At 35.1% G+C, this 22,581-nt stretch overlaps 1 protein-coding gene across 1 annotated transcript; it reads left to right on the top strand.

Annotated features, from left to right (window-relative positions):
- The first annotated feature begins 351 nt into the window (after positions 1-351).
- LOC106873087 (T-complex protein 1 subunit theta) lies at positions 352-22,286 on the top strand. The gene is made up of 17 exons (XM_014920307.3): positions 352-501; positions 3,725-3,815; positions 4,990-5,069; positions 6,138-6,269; positions 6,931-7,000; positions 7,251-7,379; positions 8,324-8,385; positions 8,627-8,764; positions 9,705-9,776; positions 9,885-10,058; positions 11,246-11,333; positions 11,441-11,556; positions 12,385-12,456; positions 18,921-19,013; positions 19,186-19,257; positions 20,572-20,688; positions 21,923-22,286. Exons 1-17 carry the CDS (start codon positions 442-444, stop codon positions 21,986-21,988), a joined length of 1,632 nt encoding a protein of 543 aa, XP_014775793.1. The 5' UTR covers positions 352-441; the 3' UTR covers positions 21,989-22,286.
- The last annotated feature ends 295 nt before the right edge of the window (positions 22,287-22,581 follow it).

Here is a 22,581-nt window from a genome sequence, read left to right on the forward strand (position 1 = left end):
GTACTTATTGTAATTGCTTGTTTTTGTTGTTGTTATTTGTCTCTTCAGTTTTTTTTTTTTAATTTGTTAAAATCGTAAATCCTCACATTAAACTCTCAACTAATTTTCCACAAATAAAAATCAAGAATTACGTTAAAAGATAAAACAAAAAACACAAGAAACAAGACAAAAATATATTCCAACGAGACTTGTACGAGATCCTGCCGCGCGTTAGTTTGACGTAAAAACAACCATTCTCAACAGCGTCTATTACAATACGGAAAGTTCCGTAAACCCAGCATTCACTACGTCAATTTACGTACATTTCCGTATCCCGTTTCGTTAAAGATCGTTACTTTCCGTAGTTGCTTCAAGAATATTCCGTATAAATTGCATTTCACCCATCTTTTCTCTTTCTCTCTCCGAAATTCTTCAGCTCTTCGCAATTATTTCCCTCACACCATGGCACTACACGTACCAAAAGCACCCGGCTTCTCTTCTATGTTAAAAGAGGGTGCAAGGGTAAGTTAACGAGTTATTTTCGAGGATTTCACTTTAAAATTTAACACAAAAACTTGAAAGACCATGTGAGCAGTCATTAATTAAATTCCAATTAATGGTGCTTGTCTTGTTTATTTCCTCAGTTTCTTCATTGTTATAATTAATTCTGAACACAATTTTACTCTATGATGTTGCCTCAATTACTTAAAAACATATTTTTACAATAAATTACCACATAAGACCTTAATTAATTAAATAAAAACCGCTTTCTTCCTCTCCCAATGGCCGGGGCGTGATGATAAATACCGCTTTTATAATTAATATCTAAACCATGCGGCCTCTTATTCCCTGTTACTATTAGAATTTCTACCTATTTTTATTTACTACATTTATAGATATGTGTTTTAAATTTTTATAATAATGTCATCTGTTGATTGCATGTTCTTGATTTTGCATGCTGTGTCATCTAAGCGGGTCATAAAGTTACCCATTGATGGAAATTATGAAGGCACCACATGGCATATTACATCTCATATCCATGCTTAACGACTGAACCCCATTTATTAAAAAGACTTTATTTTAAATTTTGTATTCTAACAACGGTACAGCATCTCAGTATATTGTTTAATGTCATCATCATTTACTCTGGTTCTCCCTTCCCCGCCATTTTGCCCTCTTCTTTTTATTTTATTTCGTAACGTTCGCTGACATGAAATATATATATATATATATATATATATATATATATATATATATATATATACACATACACATATAAAATCAAGGGTTCTTTTCGATCAGTCATGAGCAAACAGCGGCTCGTCTGATTAATGAGGCTCGCTTCTTGAAAAAGGTTCCCCCATGCCGGTCCTAGATAGTCTCTTGTCCTGTCCTGCCAGAAATACCAGCCACATCACATCCCACCTTGTCATACACTAAAAAAAAAAAAAAAAAAAAACATGACACCTTGGATGTTTTAGTTCTAGATAAGGTACTATTCAAGAAGAGTGGTCCCGGTGCGCGCTCTCGCGAATAGTACCCTAGATAATTAGGACGTGATGGTTACGGATGGAACTCTTTTTATAGTGGGTCTGTTCGATCAGGGTTACCCTGATAAACTGGCTAAACAAAAGAAAAAGACCGGCGATATTCTTGGTTATTTTTCACATGAATTTTACCGGGATCAATAAAATGAAGTACCCTTAATATACTGCCGATTAACTTTTCTCGTGCCCTTATTTAAATTTTCTGAAGTCACCGGACCCTTATCTTATAAAATAAGTTATGGGATTTCCGAGGGAAAAGCCATCACCTCGGTTCTGGCATTTTCTTGCCTGTAATGAAAGTAATTTCGAAAAATGCAGCAATTTTTATGCCAAATATCTCGAAAATGGCTTATAAGATCACCAGTGTTGAGTTATACTAACAGTGGTTACTAATAATTGCTCAAGTTCTTGTATTTCGTCTACTATTTGCACGTGGTTAGTTTTTGACGATACCTAACCGGTTCAGCTCGTCTGTCTTTGGGAGATATGGTTGCCTGTACTATTTCCCCCACTTGTATGAATGAATAACCGCCTGATTTATTCAAAGTTACAGGACTTATAATATTGACCATAGGGTTTGAGTTGCTGCGGAGATTGTTTTTGTGTTGTTGTTGAAAGTAAATTAAAGTAGTTGGCGTAAGGAAGGGTTTCTAGACCTGCTTATGCTATTTAATAAATGGGCAAGAAAACGGCGTTAATTTGTCTTTATAAAAGCAATGAATGGTTATATTTAAGCATTTAATTACCTGCTCGCAATTGTAGCAGTTTTCCCTCAAATGATACGTCACCATCTTGAAAAAAAGGTTTAATCGGATAACGTTGTGGAAGAGACAATCTCCAGACACTTAGAAGGGGATGGTTTTTTAAATTTTATTTATTCATTTCTTCCGTTCTAAGATTGATGTTGACATGTCTCCAAAAGACCTTGTCAATTAGAAACCATCTGAGCCTTTCCAAGTCATAGCACCTACATTGTTGTAGTCATCACCATGATTGTCCAAGTAAACTACCTGGCATTGAAATCGTCTATGATAGAACTGATAGAAAGCTCTTCAACTTCACAGACTAAGGAAACGGCCACATTAGTGCAAATTTGTAGTGAAGCCGACAGTCATCCTTTAGGTATTTGATGAAATGCATTTCTATTTTGGACTGAACGTCAATCCTAAGCTATCATGTATTGACCTTCAAGTACTTTCATTCACAATAGATGGAGAGGCTTTCAGAAGTGTTGACCACTTTCCATATTTCTCTTCTAATGCTGACATTGATGGCAAGATTCAGTACAAACTTGACTGTTTGAGCAGCCTTTGGATGCTTACTGGTAAGAGTCTTCAAGAACTGAGGTCAAGGCTGATTTGGGCTAAAACAGCAAGAAACATGTGCAAAAGATTCAAATTAAATAACCAAACAACAAAATTTTGCAAAGTTGTGGTGCAATCTCAATATCAAAATGAACATCTAAATTTAATAAGAAAGTCCTTTCCAGTTTATGCAAGTAAGGAATGAATGAAAGAAAGCAAAATGGTTATCACATATTCTATTTTTCAGTTTTACATGCTAGTTCTCTATAGCAGCACTCCGAAGTCTTTGTCCTCTGTTGATTTTTACAAATAAGCTTTTATACAAGTTAAATAAAGACCATTTGTCCTGTTCAGCTCCCTTACAGGGTTACTTGACATTTGTAGATTGTTTAAAAACTGCTACTGTTACTTTTTTTTAAAAAGAAAAAGACACTGACAACATTTGATGAACAAGCATGATTCAGTGAGACAGTTGTTCAACTTTTCTATTGTGTCTGGGGAGAGTCCTTCTCTTTTAATGCCTTATCTAACACACTGATTCGATTTCTACTTGTTTACTCGATTTTTTTTCAAAAATTTTTGTTGTGTCTTGAAACCTCTTCAATAGTCGTCCACGTGTCTACCTATCTATAAACTAGGCTGAGATATACCATGTTTAGAGCGATGAAGTACTTTTTAGGTGTGAATAGTTTTGTAGGAGCAAGCCAGTTGCTGGGGGAAAAAAATCAATGAATTTTAGCTGTTTGATCTATAATACCATAGGGTTTAATTTCTCTGTACATTTTTAGATGTTCAAAATAAATATAACGTTTTTGTTTTTTCAGAGTTATTAGTTTTTCTTTCCTGTTCATTAATAATCTGGAAATTAATTTGCATTTAATTTTATTTTAACAGCATTATATGGGCCTTGAAGAAGCTATCTACAGAAATATTGATGCTTGTAAAGAGATAGCGAAAACAACAAGATCTGCTTATGGTCCTCATGGTAAGGTGTAATACAATTTTCCTATGCTTTGAAAAGAACTGGCCAACTTGAATGGTAGACCTAATTGTCTTTCTGGTCAGCATAACCATCTAGCTTTTTGGTACACAGTATTGGGGGCATTTGTGTTGATTATTTACTCTCTGGATAACTTTGTCATCCATTCTTGAAGGCTTTGGGGCTCATAGGTATTGCCTTTCTTTCTCTGATAAAATTGTCCTTACACAGTATTATTTTGTTGTGTTTGGCGTTAGGAAGGGCATCCAGCTGTAGAAACTCTGCCAAATCAGATTGGAGCCTGGTGTAGCCATATGGTTTCACCAGTCCTCAGTCAAATCGTCCAACCCATGCTAGCATGGAAAGCGGACGTCAAACGATGATGATGATGTTTCTGTAATCTTTGATTTGCCTGTTGCAGAGTTCCTAAAATGACAGGTTTGTGCTATATGGGGAGGCGGTAGCAAGTCAGTGATAGTTATGACTGTTGATATGAAACTAATACTGGTCTATGTGTGCGTGGTTGTGTATGCACTGAGACATGTACAGAATGTCATGGTGAGGATTGTAGTATGGAATTTTATGATAGTCATGGTAATATGCTTAGTCCAAACCATTACCAGCATGGAAAAACTAGATGTCAAAATAAATATGAGGTATCATTGTCAGAAACATGATATATAATCAGAAACTGTAATTGATTTAAGAGAAATTTCGTGACTAAAGCTTTTTTAAAATATGCAAAAGGAGCTTTGATTACAGCCATCTGCCCTAAATTCATCCTTCTGAACATTACTGATGAATACCTGATATTGGGGAATTCCCTTTTGCTATCATGAGGCTTTTTTGGAGCTGGATTTTTTTATAGGGAGCATGCCCTTGCTTACCCCGACCTCGGTTTCCAGGCACGAATGGTCCCGAGACCAAGGCTTCTATCATGATTTTTAAGAAATGTGGTGGTTAACTAACTCTGGAACGCAGGGACGTTCCTCCCTGAGACCTCTTTCGGAGCCTTCTACCTAATTGAGATCAGATTTTGTTGGTTCTTGACGAAAGAGAAAAAAATAAGCATTTGATTTTCAAATTATATTAATATTTGACATTTTGCATATTTATTAGCTTTTCCTCTTTAAAAAAAATTTTTTTTTTTTTTTTTTAATTTTTTTTTTTACTTTTGCAGGTCAGAATAAAATGATCATTAACCACATTGAGAAACTATTTGTCACCAATGATGCTGCTACAATTCTTAATGAGCTATCTGTAAGTTGTAGAACAATGTTTGAAATTAATATTCTTAAATGCCTAATGAAATTAGTGCAGAAGGCCTTATGAGTGTATTTGGTAGATGGAAACTGAAAAAAGCCTGTTATGTGTGTCTGTTTGTCCTCCCATCATCGCTTGACAACCTATATTGGTGTGTTTATGTCCCTGTAACTTAGCGGTTAGGCAAAAGGGACTGATAGAATAAGTATTAGGCTTAGAAAGAATAAGTATGGAGATCTATTTGACTGAAGGCAGTGCTCCAGCATGGCTGTGGATAAATGACTGAAACAAGTAAAAGAATAAAGAATAAATTCCTAATAATATTTAACTGTTTATTGGGGTCCAGTAGAGTAAAATAGAAATCATAAGGGGTCTACAGGCAAAAAATAGTTGGAAACCACTGATTAATTCTTTCTTTTATTTTTAGAATAGCATTGTAGGGTAGGTGTGAGAGGCCAGTCTGAACATCAAACAGGTAGAATATTTGGACTGGATGTGACCAAGTTAAATGCTAAGGAGTTAACCTGTGCTTTTAATAATTGAAAAGTTAACTCCCTTCGTGGATTGAGATTGATCGCTGAAAACACTGTCTTTAAAAGAAATGCTGTAACTAATGGTAACCTGAAAAGTGTGGATATCTATTTCCAAGTTAGCTGGATTTAGAGGCAAGTTGTATGGTTTGCTTAGACTGATATCAATAAATTATTGATCTTACTGCTCTAGACCAGTGTTTCGGATGTGGCGTACTGGCAGATTTTTTTTTTCTCCAATGTACCAGGGACTGGTAATATTTCTTAGTAATATTAATTTATAGCGGAAATAATATATATATAATGAATATAATAAAAGTTGATTTTTTTTTAATCTCATATTTATTTTGTAAGCAAATACAGTATTACATAAGCATTTTATAATGTTTGTTTCTTTTCTGGAAACTCACTGCGGACCACCACTTTGAGTAGCACTGGTCTAGACTATATCACCTTACGCAGTTGGCTGTATTCAGTTTGAAATCTGTCCATGTTTTACAGTTATATTTTGTATCTTTCATTTTCTTCCTTTCAGGTTCAACACCCAGCTGCCAAGATGCTGGTGATGGCTAGTCAGCAACAAGAACAAGAATGTGGTGATGGTACAAATGCTGTTCTGATTCTGGCTGGTTCCTTCCTGGAACACGCTGAAGAACTACTTCGCATGGTAAGCTCTGCGTGAACATTTCTTTCAGCAGATACATCATATTCTTGGGTATATAAGGCACACCCCAATTTCCACAGACCTAATCTACAAAAAAGTAAAGAAAACTGCAACTAACCCTGAATCCCCTAACTAAATGTCTGGTACACTTTTGTGTATAGGAACCATGGAAATTTAGACTGATAACTCTTTGGTAAGCTATTTATAGTAGGCTACGTTTCACTATATACCTTCACACTACCAAATATCATGACCGACCAAGTCTAGCCAAAACCTGACCTTCAGCATATAAGGCGCAGGGTAACTTTTGGGGGTAATGTTTTGGATAAAAGTGCACCTTGTATGCCAGAAAATATGACAAAATCTCATTCCACTATATTGTGTGTTTGTTTTTTGTTTTTATTCTCCAGATTAATAGGTTTATCTTTCTCCATGTAATTTGAAGAGGCATATCTGAAGCCATGATGCTTCTTCACTGACTACGTAGCCACACAGTTTAGGGTCCCCCCCCCCTTGTATTGTCATTGTTTTATCCTTGAGCGAGGTGCATAGCTTCATACTTAGTTTGCTTGCATGTGCTACTACTCCGTCCTTGTATAAGTAATCATTTATGTATGTATGTATAGAGTTTCCTTAATTAGTTTCCAATCTCTTCTTTTTGTAGGGTTTGTCTGTACCTGAAGTAATTGAGGGCTATGAGATTGCTTATGCTAAAGCTGTAGAATACTTACCAGGTATGGCTTACTATCTTGTTGCTTTTCCTTGCTTTTACAACTTTTATCTGATGTAATGACTTGTAGCAAAAGCTTCCCATTTATTTTCATTAAAAAGAGAAAGAAAGAAATTAAGCATTTTATTTTACAAAACTGAGGGGTTTTTTTCATAAACTACATACTGAAGGTTTGTTTGCATTGCCGGTTGTAATTTCGATCTGTTATCTTTTAGTAAATCTTACATTATTTTTTTTATTTTTTCCTTTTTCAGATCTTGTTGTTGGGCAAGTTAAAGATCTAAGAAACAGAGAAGAAGTCAGAAAAATAGTTCGTTCTGCTGTTATGAGCAAACAATACGGTAGCGAAGATTTCTTAGCAGATCTGATAACTGATGCTTGTAGTGAGTATTTTTCACTTTTATGTCCAAATTTCATTTTAGTCAAGATGTTATAACCTACCTATATGTTGTTCTGAAGTTATCCTAATCCATGTTATTTAAACTCTTTAGCATTTCAGATTACTCTTGTCAAATGTAAAGCTTTTTCATTCACATTGCTTTTAATTAATCATGCATTATCTGATAGCTTCGGAATTTTGATGTGATAATATATATTTTTAGAATGGCATTGAAAGGTAGGTGTGATAGGCTGGTTTAAATGCTAAAAGGTTAATTAAACACTTATGTAGCTAAACTCATTTAATGATTGAAACGGTAAGCAACAGAATTATTCTGACAGACAGCCTTCTGTAATTACTGTCTCGACACAGTAGTACTAGAGATTGGGATTCTTTGAAAACCAATCCTTATTAGGATGGAACTCGTGACTTGACACTTTGGAGACATTGAAGAAACAATACTGATCTAATCATACAACTCATGAGTACAGTTAAATTAATTTACTGAAACGTTTGTTTCCAAAGCCTTTCCAGATAATTGATTTTTCTAGGCCATGGTTGGTCACTTTGGTCGCCTCACCTTAAATATTAAATGAAATATAGGTACCTGCATCATAAGTATCAATTAGTGCAGATTATAAGTTCTTGACTGTATCCGTAAAGTTTTTGAATCTGTATCAAGAACGATAACTATTGATAGATGAAATTAGCTTTGGTCATTTCACCATAGTACATGTACCAGATGTACATGGTTGAGCTCAAATCTACTTGACCATATTTGACATTAAATTTGTTAATTTATGAATAAGACCATTCAAAGTATTCATTTTAATGTAGTGTATGACGGGTTTTTGTAAATAGTGTCACATGTACCTTGCAAAATTAAATGTCAACTGAATTTGTGAGTTATGTATCACATGAGTAAATAATATTTTACTTCAATTTCAGCTGGAATATTATCCATGAAAAATACTTTCAATGTTGATAATGTCAGAGTCTGCAAGATTCTGGTAAGATTTTCTTCACTTTGTTTTCATTTCTATATTTCTTCATCAGTAGCTTTGCTGATTGCTTTGGAACCTTCTATTTTGTTAATTGTGTAATTTTAATTATTTGCGCAAGAAAATGTTTTATGAATTAAAACTACTGATATTTTAAAAAAATAGCAGTTTTGTGTCAAAATCTTTCTAGTTTTTTAACACCTTAAAGTAAATTTGTAGTTTCTATATGTAAGTCTTTCTCTGTTCTTAGGGTTGTAGTATGATGAATTCCAGTGTGCTTCAAGGAATGGTTTTCAAGCGTGCAGTTGAAGGTGATATCACTAAAGCAGAGAAATGCAAAATAGTTATCTATTCCTGCCCATTAGATTCTTTGCAAACAGAAACTAAGGTAAGAGTGACCCTTTTTTTAATTTTTATACACCTCCCACTAACAATACAATTGATAAGTACATTCTCCCTCTTTCTTTTTTAAAAATCTAATTCTGTCTTTTGTGACTGTTAGCATGGATCTTTCTCAAAATATTTGGTTTAGGACTTTATATTTGAGAATTAGCATCCAGGTGCAGTCAAACAGTCAAATGACTTACACAAGTGAAAGATTATAATATACTAGAGTGAGCTGATTCTTTCGGGCTTTTTTTTTTCTTGTAAGTTTTAGGTATTTTCATAATTCAAATTTCCTTAAAGCAGTTCAAAATTTTTACTTAACGTTTTTACAAATGTTTGTAGCAAGTAATTTGTGACAAGAACCACCAAAACCATGGGGTAGGCAGTCCTCTGGTAATTGGCGGAGTGAAAATACTTGTGGCCAAACATTTCTAAGTTTAAGGCAGGCAGGCTATGAATTTTTTTCAGAAGTCTCCTGCTATATGACAAATAGGTTCATTTCGATTCAAGTACAAACCTTTTTGCTCACTTTAACATGAAAGGCTGGTGTTTTTATTTATAAAATGACTATTATCACCTGCACTTTAGATTTTATTATTGATGTGGATTTCTTTCAGCAATAATATTACATTGAAGAAGTTTTAAATGCTAATAAGCTCTCATTTGAGCAATAATTTATTCCACAACAAACGTTTGGTTTGCAATTATTTGTTAAATTTATTTCACTAAATTTTCTACTTAGCCATCTGACTACATACCTACCCAGCAATCTATCTACTTACTCATCTCCTTCCACATGTGTTTAGTCTCTCCATCTACCTTTCTATTTGTGTAAATCCTTACCTGTCTTTGTCACCTCATCTGTCAATGCAATTGAGCGTTAAAACCTAAACCAACAATTCCATAAGAAAGTTTTACTAATTTCATCCATTTCTTAACAGGGAACTGTCCTGATAAAAACTGCCGAAGAATTGCTGAATTTTAGCAAAGGTGAAGAGGACCAAATGGAAAGGGTTAGTTTGTGTTTTCTTCTGGTAGATTATGGTGTTATTTGCTTTCTGTTTGTTTCTTTCCCCCTAATATTTTCCTGAGGTATCTAATTGCATATATTTTCATTTCAGCATATTCAATCCATTGCTGAATCTGGTGTTAATGTGATTGTTACCGGTGGTAAAGTTGGTGAACTTAGTCTCCATTATTGCAACAAATATAACTTGCTAGTCGTTCGTCTTTTATCCAAATTTGATCTTAGAAGACTAGCTCGTTCTGTATCAGCAACTGTCCTCCCCAAAGTTGTAAGTAAACAGTTTTTCTAATATTAATCTCTTCATAATAATAATAATAATAATAATAGTAATAGCTGATATGAATATTGGTTAGTTAGATTGATTCTCTGATCACACTTTCCACCATGCAGAGAGAAAGAGTAAGCATTTGAGGTGCTAGATGAGTGTACAAACTAAGGCTTGGTGGCAGGCACTGAGTAAATGTCCCCATGTTAACAAAGTATTACTTAGAAAGTTAACCGTCATATGACCAATAAGACTTAACTATGCCTGTTTTAATCTTGATTACAAAGTAATTGTGCTGATCAAAATAGCCTGATTTAGAGGTGTCTTTATATAATTCTTGATGCTTTCATCAACAAAAGAAAATAACAAACTCTCCACAAGGCAAGCACACAGCAGGAGAGCTCTTCAGAGGAAGAACTCCCATCCAACAAGTGTTTCTGCCCTTATACCTGATGCCCTGTAGGAGTCAGGCCCACTTGGGTCATGACTCTTGTGTGTCCTGCTGCTGCTTTCCAAAATCCTGTCTCCAGCAGGATTTGAACCTGGGTGGTTGTTTTTGTGAACTTGTGCTCCCAGGTCTGTGTTTCAGTCGACTCTGACTGACAAAGCAACCAGTTCTCTTCTTCCTTATATTCCTGTGAATAACTAATGGAATCCATAATTAGGTCTATTAGTCATTTCTAGACTAACTTAAAAATTCTAAAGCATTTAGTTTCCGATACCAGTGTTGTCAGTGGTCAAAGCAGATGCTGTAGAAGTAAAGCTGGTGCCTGTTCTTTTATTAGGTGCGGGCATGGCTATGTGGTTAAGAAATTCACTATATGGTTTCAGGTTTGGTCTTGCTGCGAGGCACCTTGGGCAAGGCTGACCAATGCTTTGTGAGTGAATTTGGTTAATGGAAATAAGTACTGGGGTCAAATTGACTAAACCATTCCATCAGCTGCTCTGCATGGCTGTAGTCCACTGATTGAATCAAAAGACAAGTCTGGACTTCAGATTTTAATTTTAGTTATGTCCACTTCAAAGAACATCTTTTCGTACTTAATCCACCTCAAAATTATGGCATTTTATTAATAAAATAAATTGACTGTTTGGGAATATGTTAGTGGCTCATTTGAGAAACTTGCAATGTTAGAATATATATTTTATAGTACACCTGACATATTTAATTATGCTATTTTCTATTCTAGACTGTTCCAACCACTGAAGAGATGGGGTATTGTGACCATGTTTATGTAGATGAAATTGGAGAAACTGCTGTTGTGATATTTAAACAAGGTGAGTAGGACACCTGCATTTTATTTCTTAATTATTGATAATGATTGATGCACTTATTAGCCTGATTGTTTATTTTTATTCCATTTTTTTTCTCTCTCTGATTTTAGAGAAGGAAGACACTGCAGTCTCTACAATTGTAGTCAGGGGTTCGTCTGACAATATTGTAGATGATATTGAAAGATGTATTGATGATGGTGTCAACACATTCAAAGCTATGACAAAGGTAAGGGCTGAAACATTAGTTGTTATATCGGTCCTGTAGTGCCTTCTATTAATTACTCCCCCCGATTCTGTTGGAAGCTAGAGATTTTCATAAGATGCTGTTAGCCAAGTACTATTATTTAAGGAAAGAAAAACAGGAATGTATGTATATAAACTATTGCATGAATTTGGGTGAAATTTGTTGATAGCATTATAATGACTAATATACATTGAAGATGTAGTTTTAACCTGTTATTTCACTTTCATTTACCAAGTAGTTTGAATGCAGATAAGTCAGTTTTTAAGTTTTTTTCCGGGGATGGGGTATACATTTCTGAAGGTGCATGGCTTAGTGGTTAGGGTGTTTGGCTCAAGGTCATGAGTTCAATTCCTGGCAGCACATTGTGTCCTTGAAGAAGACACTCAGTTTCACAAAAGTGATTAGTACCTGTAAATCGAATGGGTCGCAATCTGTGTCACACTGAATCTCTTTGAAAATACCTGAAAGGTATATGTGTCTGGAGTACCCAGCCACTTGCATGTTGATTTCACAAGCAGGCTGTTCTCTTCATCGGGTCAACTGCAACACTTGTTCTCAGAACTGATGGAGAGCCCCGCTCTTCTGTTAAGTTTCGTATACATCTGGAATCAGAAATATAAACTGTAGTGATACAGAAAAATACTTTCTGTAAACCAAATATGATTAATGGTCTGTGAGGACAAAGATTGAAAACTATGGCACTATTTTATACACATCTGTGATTGTGGACATTTAGTTTGTGTACCATTGTACATTGTTGTAAAATAGTGTTTTTATTAATATTATGTGATATTGCATATTTTATTGCAGGATAGTAGATTGGTTGCTGGTGGAGGTGCAGTGGAAATTGAACTGGCTAAAAGAATTACTACTTTTGGTGAGGTAAGTCAAATCAGTTGAATTGTACTAAAATTTAATTTATAGCTGTTAATATAAAATATATATACATACACACACACAAACACTCACGTACTATATGGCAACCATGGCTGTGCGGTTAAAAAGCCTGCTTCCTAATCATATGGTCTTGAGTTCAATCTCACTGCATGACACCTTGTGAATAGGAGTTTGGTACAGAAAATGGTTTCGTCTTTTAGACATTTCTAGACAGCTGCTTGCACATGAAGGATGGAGCTATGTTAATTTCATGAGCAGGTTGTTCTGTTGATCAGATTAACTGGAAACCTTGTAGGCAATGAAGTGCCAGTCTTTTTTATTTGTTTGTTCCATTGACATGATAACAATAGCCAGATCTGGGCTATTTTCTTCTCCAGTACTAATGAAAGCAACATAAGATATCTTGTGTATGCTGTGTGATCTCTTGTTGCACACTGGTCTTTCTGGCTATGGAAATCACATTTTAGATCACTAATTCTGTTTTGTTTCAAGTCTTATTCAATGAGGATGATAACAATTCTTTCATAAGATTCTGGATGTGGGTTTTCTAACTGTTCAACATGCTTCCCCAAATGTTGCCGTTCATTACAGCCAGGACTTTCTCTTTGGTATTGGTTCGAGTAATGTGACTGTTGCCATGATGATTCCCATGTTGGATTCCCCTTCTGATTTGATATGGAGACATTCAACTTTCTGATAACTGCAACAGTTTGTGTGTATGTGTATTTCTCTTTTTATATAAGTGGAGACAAATGGTTTAATGGTTAGGGTGTTTGGCTCATGGTCGTAGGTTCAATTCCCAGCAGCATGTTGTGTCCTTGAGCAAGACACTTTATTTCACGTTGCTCTAGTCTACTCAGCTGGCAAAAGTGAGTTGTGTTCTAGATTCAAAGGACCGGCCTTGTTGCATTCTGCTTCATGCTGAATCCGAAAAATATGTTAAAGGTATGCGTGTCTGTGGAGTGCTCAACCACCTGCATGTTGCTTTCATAAACAGTCTGTTCTGTTGATTTGATCGACTGCAACCCTTACCTTAACCAACAGAGTACCAGTCATATAGGTATAATGATTGTGGTGACTGACTTCATTGGATATCTGATGAAAGCTAATAGGTTGAAACATCGGAGTCACTGTTGCCAATCTTCCAGTGAAACGATATAAATACAAAAAATGGAACAAAAACGCCATGGAGGACGATAAAACATTCGGACAGATAGATGACCTGAAGGTGGACAAGAGAAACAACAATTAGGACAGGCAAAAAACAATGGGTGGCCTTCTTTCCTCAGTCAAGTTACCAGAAGTCCTTACTGTTTCGGGCAGTTACACTTGAGACAATTCGATCTGGTTGCCCCCAATAAAGTTAAGACCATTAGATTTTTTTGTCAGAAAGTTAGCGAATGTGTATGGTATGTTCTCATGGGTATTTATGTATAGATGCTGGCAGGGCTGGGGTTATTTAAAAAGTTGGCTTTAATTTCTCTCTTTTCTCTTTCTCCTCGTTGAGGTCATCTGTTGTTAACGTTAAATATGATGATGATTATATGGATTCCCCTTCTGACTTCTATGGAGATGTTCCATTTTCTGATTACTGGCAACAGTGTATGGCATGTGTGTGTGTGTACTAAGAAATGAGTCTTTTGTCATCTAAAAACAAATGTGATGAATGAACAGTCTACTTGGGGATGACTGCCCAGTTGCAAAACAATGCCTAAAATGTATTCATCTAACCCATGCTAGCTTGGAATAATGGATGTAAGTGAATAAATGATTTTAGATATGTGTGTATCAGGAATTGTCTTTTTGTTTTTTGTTTACCTTAACCTTTTCGTTACCATATTTCTAACCAAAATACACCCCTTATGTGAAATAAGTTACTTAACACTCTCTTCAGTTACATTTAATTTTAATAATTACAATTAATTTAAATGCTTTGAAAATAATTTTAATTTCTCTTCTTTCTCTTTCTCCTCGTTGAGGTCATCTGTTGTTAACGTTAAATATGATGATGATTATATGGATTCCCCTTCTGACTTCTATGGAGATGTTCCATTTTCTGATTACTGGCAACAGTGTATGGTATGTGTGTGTGTGTGTACTAAGAAATGAGTCTTTTGTCATCTAAAAACAAATGTGATGAATGAACAGTCTACTTGGGGATGACTGCCCAGTTGCAAAACAATGCCTAAAATGTATTCATCTAACCCATGCGAGCTTGGAATAATGGATGTAAGTGAATAAATGATTTTAGATATGTGTGTATCAGGAATTGTCTTTTTTTTTTTTGTTTACCTTAACCTTTTCGTTACCATATTTCTAACCAAAATACACCCCTTATGTGAAATAAGTTACTTAACACTCTCTTCAGTTACATTTAATTTTAATAATTACAATTAATTTAAATGCTTTGAAAATAATTTTAATTTCTCTTCTTTCTCTTTCTCCTCGTTGAGGTCATCTGTTGTTAACGTTAAATATGATGATGATTATATGGATTCCCCTTCTGACTTCTATGGAGATGTTCCATTTTCTGATTACTGGCAACAGTGTATGGTATGTGTGTGTGTGTGTGTGTGTACTAAGAAATGAGTCTTTTGTCATCTAAAAACAAATGTGATGAATGAACAGTCTACTTGGGGATGACTGCCCAGTTGCAAAACAATGCCTAAAATGTATTCATCTAACCCATGCTAGCTTGGAATAATGGATGTAAGTGAATAAATGATTTTAGATATGTGTGTATCAGGAATTGTCTTTTTTTTTTTTGTTTACCTTAACCTTTTCGTTACCATATTTCTAACCAAAATACACCCCTTATGTGAAATAAGTTACTTAACACTCTCTTCAGTTACATTTAATTTTAATAATTACAATTAATTTAAATGCTTTGAAAATAATTTTAATTTCTCTTTCTCTTTCTCCTCGTTGAGGTCATCCGTTAACGTTAAATATGATGATTATATGGATTCCCCTTCTGACTTCTATGGAGATGTTCCATTTTCTGATTACTGGCAACAGTGTATGGTATGTGTGTGTGTGTACTAAGAAATGAGTCTTTTGTCATCTAAAAACAAATGTGATGAATGAACAGTCTACTTGGGGATGACTGCCCAGTTGCAAAACAATGCCTAAAATGTATTCATCTAACCCATGCTAGCTTGGAATAATGGATGTAAGTGAATAAATGATTTTAGATATGTGTGTATCAGGAATTGTCTTTTTTTTTTTTGTTTACCTTAACCTTTTCGTTACCATATTTCTAACCAAAATACACCCCTTATGTGAAATAAGTTACTTAACACTCTCTTCAGTTACATTTAATTTTAATAATTACAATTAATTTAAATGCTTTGAAAATAATTTTAATTTCTCTTCTTTCTCTTTCTCCTCGTTGAGGTCATCTGTTGTTAACGTTAAATATGATGATGATTATATGGATTCCCCTTCTGACTTCTATGGAGATGTTCCATTTTCTGATTACTGGCAACAGTGTATGGTGTGTGTGTGTGTGTGTGTGTGTACTAAGAAATGAGTCTTTTGTCATCTAAAAACAAATGTGATGAATGAACAGTCTACTTGGGGATGACTGCCCAGTTGCAAAACAATGCCTAAAATGTATTCATCTAACCCATGCTAGCTTGGAATAATGGATGTAAGTGAATAAATGATTTTAGATATGTGTGTATCAGGAATTGTCTTTTTTTTTTTGTTTACCTTAACCTTTTCGTTACCATATTTCTAACCAAAATACACCCCTTATGTGAAATAAGTTACTTAACACTCTCTTCAGTTACATTTAATTTTAATAATTACAATTAATTTAAATGCTTTGAAAATAATTTTAATTTCTCTTCTTTCTCTTTCTCCTCGTTGAGGTCATCCGTTGTTAACGTTAAATATGATGATTATATGGATTCCCCTTCTGACTTCTATGGAGATGTTCCATTTTCTGATTGCTGGCAACAGTGTGTGTGTGTGTGTGTGTGTGTGTACTAAGAAATGAGTCTTTTGTCATCTAAAAACAAATGTGATGAATGAACAGTCTACTTGGGGATGACTGCCCAGTTGCAAAACAATGCCTAAAATGTATTCATCCAACCCATGCTAGCTTGGAAAATATGGATGTAAGTGAATAAATGATTTCAGATATATATAGATGTGTGTGTATCAGGAATTGTCTTTATTGTGCTTTTTTTTCTTTTTTTTTTTTTTTTTTTTTTCTGGTCACTGCAACATTATCTCAGGATATAATATGTATAGGTGCAGGGGTGGTTAAAATGTTGGCTTCCTAGCCAAGTGGTTGTGGTTTCAGTCCCTCCGTGTAGCACCTTGAGCTGACCATGGTTTTGTACATTTGTTTACATTTAATTCTCGGTCAAAAGCCATGGCATTGATGCAGTGTTCTGTCAGTATTTCACCTATCAATAGACAACCGGCTTTTGAGGGTTTTGGAATAAGGGATCCTTTATTTGAAAGCTGGTAAGGGTTAGCACTAGGTAGGGTGTCCAGTTGTAAAACAATGCCTAAAATAGCATATTCATCTGACCAATGCGAGCAGAGGAGAATGGATATAAACGTCTTACATATGAAATGGGTTGTCTTTTTCTGCTGTGGTTTCCTGTTTTCCTTAAGATACTTTAAATGCTACTGTCTAAGATCTTAACGCAGGTGAACTTTACTGTTCCAAAGCATTAAGAAAAAGTTATAATTCATAAAGCTTTAAATTGTCTTTATAGATGTGGAGGACATTGTTGTGGTTCCCTGTACTATCTGAATTGGTCAAAAATCTCTTTGATAGTAATGCAATAGGACTCTGATGAAGGCTAGAAGCCTGAAACTTCAGAGAAGTCACCGTCATCACTTGAATAATAAATGTGTGTGTGTGTGTATATATATTCAAAGCTGATGATGATAGCTATGTGTATGTGTGTACATGCACACATATGTTCATAGTGATTGTTATAAGATACTTAGGGAACTGCCACAACTCTAAGATGAATTTATTGAACAGAAAGCTGCATTATTAAAGGAGAACTTGAAATAAACTGCTTAACACTCTCTTCAGTTACATTTTATTTTAATTTCTCTCTTTTGTCTTTCTGCTCGTTGACGTCATCTGTTGCTAACGTTAAATATGATGATTATATGGATTCCCCTTCTGACTTCTTTGGAGACATTCCATTTTCTGATTGTTGGCAACAGGGAATGCATGTGTGTGTGTGTGTGTACTAAGAAATAAGTCTTTTGTCATCTAAAAACATGCCGAATGAACAGTCTACTTGGGGATGACTGCCCAGTTGCAAAACAATGCCTAAAATGTATTCATCTAACCCATGCTAGCATGGAAAAATGGGTGTAAGTGAATAAATGATTTTAGATGTGAAATAAGTTACTTAACACTCTCTTCAGTTACATTTAATTTTAATAATTACAATTAATTTAAATGGTATGAAAATAATTTTAATTTCTCTTTCTCCTCGTTGAGGTCATCTGTTGTTAATGTTAAATATGATGATGATTATATGGATTCCCCTTCTGACTTCTATGGAGACATTCCATTTTCTGATTGTTGGCAACAGTGTATGGGATGCGTGTGTGTGTGTACTAAGAAATGAGTCTTTTGTCATCTAAAAACATGCCGAATGAACAGTCTACTTAAGGATAGCTACCCAGTTGCAAAACAATGCCTAAAATGTATTCATCTAACCCATGCTAGCTTGGAATAATGGATGTAAGTGAATAAATGATTTTAGATATATATAGATATGTGTGTTTCAGGAATTGTCTTTTTTTTATTGTGCTTTTTTTTTGTTTACTTTAACCTTTTCGTTACCATATTTCTAACCAAAATACGCCCCTTATGTGAAATAAGCTACTTTACACTCTCTTCAGTTACATTTAATTTTAATAATTACAATTAAATTAAATGCTATGAAAATAGTTTTAATTTCTCTCCTTTCTGTTTCTCCTCATTGACATCATCTGTTGCTAACGTTAAATATGATGATTATATGGATTCCCCTTCTGACTTCTATGGAGATGTTCCATTTTCTGATTGCTGGCAACAATGTATGGGATGCGTGTGTGTGTGTATTAAGAAATGTCTTTTGTCATCTAAAAACAAATGTGACAAATGAACAGTCTATTTGGGGATGACTGCCCAGTTGCAAAACAATGCCTAAAATGTATTCATCTAACCCATGCTAGTGTGGAGAAATGGATGTAAGTGAATGTAACTCCTTTCTGGAAATTGTCTCATGATTAACCCTTTCGTTAACATATTTCTAACCAAAATACTTGACTGGGTTTACAACACTTTCCTTTCTCTTTTGCCCAATTCAAACTTAGATTTTAACTCTTGGCATCCAGCTGGTTTGGACAATAACATCTTGCATGAGTTTTAATTGCTTGTTGAAGTTAGTTTTCAACTTTGTGTTTATTTGTTGCAGAGTATTCCTGGTTTAGAACAATATGCTATTAAAAAGTATGCGCAGTCCTTAGAAATTCTTCCTCAGTCTCTGGCTGAAAATACCGGAGCAAAGGTAAGTGGGAATTTCTTTTTCTTTTTTTTCTTTTTTTTTTTTTTTTTTTTTGCCTTTACTTTTCTTTCCAGTTTACCAAATATCTTATTTGCTCTAAATTCCTGTTTTGTATTTGTGAGGCTTCAGAGAAAGAAGAAAATATCTATTTTTCTATTTTGTCTATTTTATGTAGAGCCGAGAAGTTCTTTCCAAGTTGTATGCTTCTCATCAAGAAGGTAAACAGAATGTTGGTGTGAATATTGAGGTGAGGACTGTTTGTTTTTATTTTCTCTTCACCCACCCTTCCTAATAGGAGTAAATAGTAATTTCCATATTTCTGTGTTAATCCATTAGTGTTTAAACAAGCCAGATCTGATCTCATAACTATCCTACAATGTCACTCTAAAAAATAAGCAATCACATCATCAAAATCTCAAAGATACAAGATAATTGCAGGATTGTTTCAAAACAATGTGAATAAGTACTGCTTTTGACAGTCTGGAATGCTAAAGGGTTGATAAAGAAACTAAGAAGGGAGATGAGTTGCTGTTGCACACTTTGATAAGTAAAGTTAGAACAACCCCAAGAAAGCAGCTTGTATGTGGCATTTTGATTTCCAGAAATCGAATCCTCAAGATGGTTAGTCTGAAAATATGGTATTCTGATTTGGATTACTACCAAATCTCCTTCAAGTCCCTTCATAATGACTTAAGAAGAAGAAAAGGGAAGCTTTCAATAATGTTGTATGTAAAGAAAAAAAACAAAACAATAGGGTGTTAGTGCAAGGAACATTTAAATCGAAATTGATCTGGAAAATAAAATGATTTTTGTCTGGGGTTGTTCAATTAAGAAAATGGTTTCTAGTGAGAACATCTGTGTTGATATTGTTATTTGTTTCTTCAAGTTGAGGCCACCAGTTCTTTGGCATTTAAACCAGCCATATCTGGCCAAAGGCGCATGGCTCAGTGGTTAAAGCATTGGGCTCACAATCATGAGGTGGAGAGTTTGATTCTCAGACCAGGTTGTGTTCTTGAGCAAAGCAATTTATTTCATGTTGCTCCGGTTCACTCAGCTGTAGAAATGAGTTGTGACGTTGCTGGTGCCAAACTGTATTGGCTTTTGTCTTTCCCTTGGATAACATCGGTGACATGGAGAGGAGCGGCTGGTATGCATGGGGGCAACTGCTAGTCTTCCATAAACAACCTTGCCTAGACTTGTGCCTTGGGTAACTTTCTAGGTGCAATCCCATGGTCATTCATGACTGGGGTGAGGTCTTTACCCTTTTTATCCAGCCAAAATATTCTACCTGTTTTGTGTCCAAACTTGCCAAATCTGGCCTCTCACTCCTGTTCTACAATATCATTCTAAAAATTAAGTTACCTCATCAAAATTTCAAAATAATAATGTATGATTAATTCAGAACAATGTCGATAAGTATGCATTGCTTTTCACAGAATGTGATTGCTAAAGGTTAACATTTTAATTTTTTAACTTCAGTATAAATAACCATTCCTCGAATTGTGGATTAAATATATTGTTGCCTTTCAGCTGTTTATCTAAGATTTTATTTTATTTTTAGGATGTTGGTGGTGTTACGGATGCAGTAGAAAAAAATATTTTAGATCTTTATACGAAGTTTTTCTGGATATTGAAGTTTGCCACTACAGCTGCTTGCACAGTGCTCAATGTTGACCAGGTAGGGATATATCTCTTGTTCTGTTGTTTCTTCTTGCTCTTTTCCTTTTTGTAATACATATGGATGTCGTTAATTAGAGCTGAGGTATGGCTGTGTGGTAAGGTTCCAGGTTCAGTCTCACTGTGTGGCACCTTGGGCAGGTGTCTTTTACTATGGCCTCAGGTAGACCGAAGCCTTGTGTGTGGATTTGGTTGATGGAAACTAAAAGAAGTCTGTCATGTGTGTGTGTATATATATATATATATATATATATATATATAGGTACAGGAGTGGCTGTGTGGTAAGTAGCTTGCATCCCAACCACACGGTTCCAGGTTTGGTCTCACTGCGTAGCACCTTCGGCAGGTGTCTGTTACTAAAGCCTTGTGAGTTGATTTGGTAGTCGGAAACTGAAAGCCCAGGTGTGTTTACCTCCCCGTAACTTAGCAGTTCAGCAAAGAGACCGTTATAATAAGTGCTAGGCTTACAAAGAATGAATCCTGGGTTTGATTTGCACAACTACAGGCAGTGCTCCAGCATGGCCGCAGTCAAATGACAGACAAAAGAATAAAAATATGTATATATTTATGTCTGTCCCTTCACCATCACTTGGCAACCTATGTTGGTGTGTTTACATCCCTGTCACCTAGCTTACAAAGTTGACTAAAAGCCTTCAAGGCGGTGCTCCAGTATGGCTGCGGTCAAATGACTGAAATAAGTTAAAGAATAAAAGAATATTTAAAGGTGCAGGCGTTGTTTCTCAACCATGTGTTCTTGGGTTAAGTCCCCTGCATGGCACCTTTAGCAAGTGTAATCTATTATCGCCCTGGGTTAACAAAAGCCTTGTGAGGGATTTTTTGACAGAGGCTTGTACGTGTAACCATGTTGAAATGTTGTGATGGTTGTAAATGAACATCATCCTCATGCAAGTGAGATTGTTCATTTCCGGTCTCTGGCCACGGGGGGAAAATGGAAATCTAATTTCCAGTTTAACATCACAACCTGGCCCTTGGATGTCTTTCTGCCAAAGTGGTTCCTACAAACTGTCAAAGGCCGTTGCTGTTGACTCTTTGTAGACATATAATTGGGTACTGCAAGTATTAGAAACCTCATCTCTGGTTTGAGAATAACTTCTTTGATTAAGCTTTTTAAAACAATGATACAATTCAGTTTTAGAATTTCAACATCTTGTTCTGATATGTTCAGTTTTTATAATATATTTATCATTTCCTCTTTTTTTCTTCTTCATTTGCAGATCATTATGGCCAAACCTGCAGGTGGTCCCAAGACTCGAGAGACCAAAGACTGGGATGAAGATTAGTCTAGTCTCATTAACTTTCATTTATACCAAGCATTCATTATCATGTATAATAGGTTGCATTATTTATTCCTTATTTTTTTTTCTATAAGAAAAAAATATTTACTGGCTTCATATTAAGTACCATCTAATTTCCATTTTTACCAGAAATGTGATGGAAGGTTCATTATCTTTCCACAGTGAGTTTCATACTGAGAAAACCTTTAAAATGAGATTGGAAGAAGAAAAAAACAAAAAAAAAACTGATTTGCTACAATGTGTATTGTAATTCGAAACCAAAATAAAACATTTGTTTGAATTATTTGATGTTTATTTTTCAATCTTCAATTTTCAAGTCTATACTATATTTGGGTTATGTTATCAGTGTGGCAAGGGTCCCAATTCATCATCATTTATACAACCTTTCTTGTGTAAATGATGGTCTAATTCGACTTCCAGGCCCTGTCATGCACAATTGGGGGTGGGGTGTATGTGATTTTTGAATGCACCGCAAAGCTGTCAGTGGATATACTCTCTTTTGTGGCAGTGCATCTAACACGACCCATCGTCTGAAGTTTTGACAGCTCCTTCGGGTTTGTTGTCCTGGAGGAACTGGT

Source organism: Octopus bimaculoides, chromosome 19 (assembly GCF_046866305.1).
Source record: "Octopus bimaculoides isolate indiv1 chromosome 19, ASM4686630v1, whole genome shotgun sequence".
NCBI classification, from domain to species: Eukaryota; Metazoa; Mollusca; class Cephalopoda; order Octopoda; family Octopodidae; genus Octopus; species Octopus bimaculoides.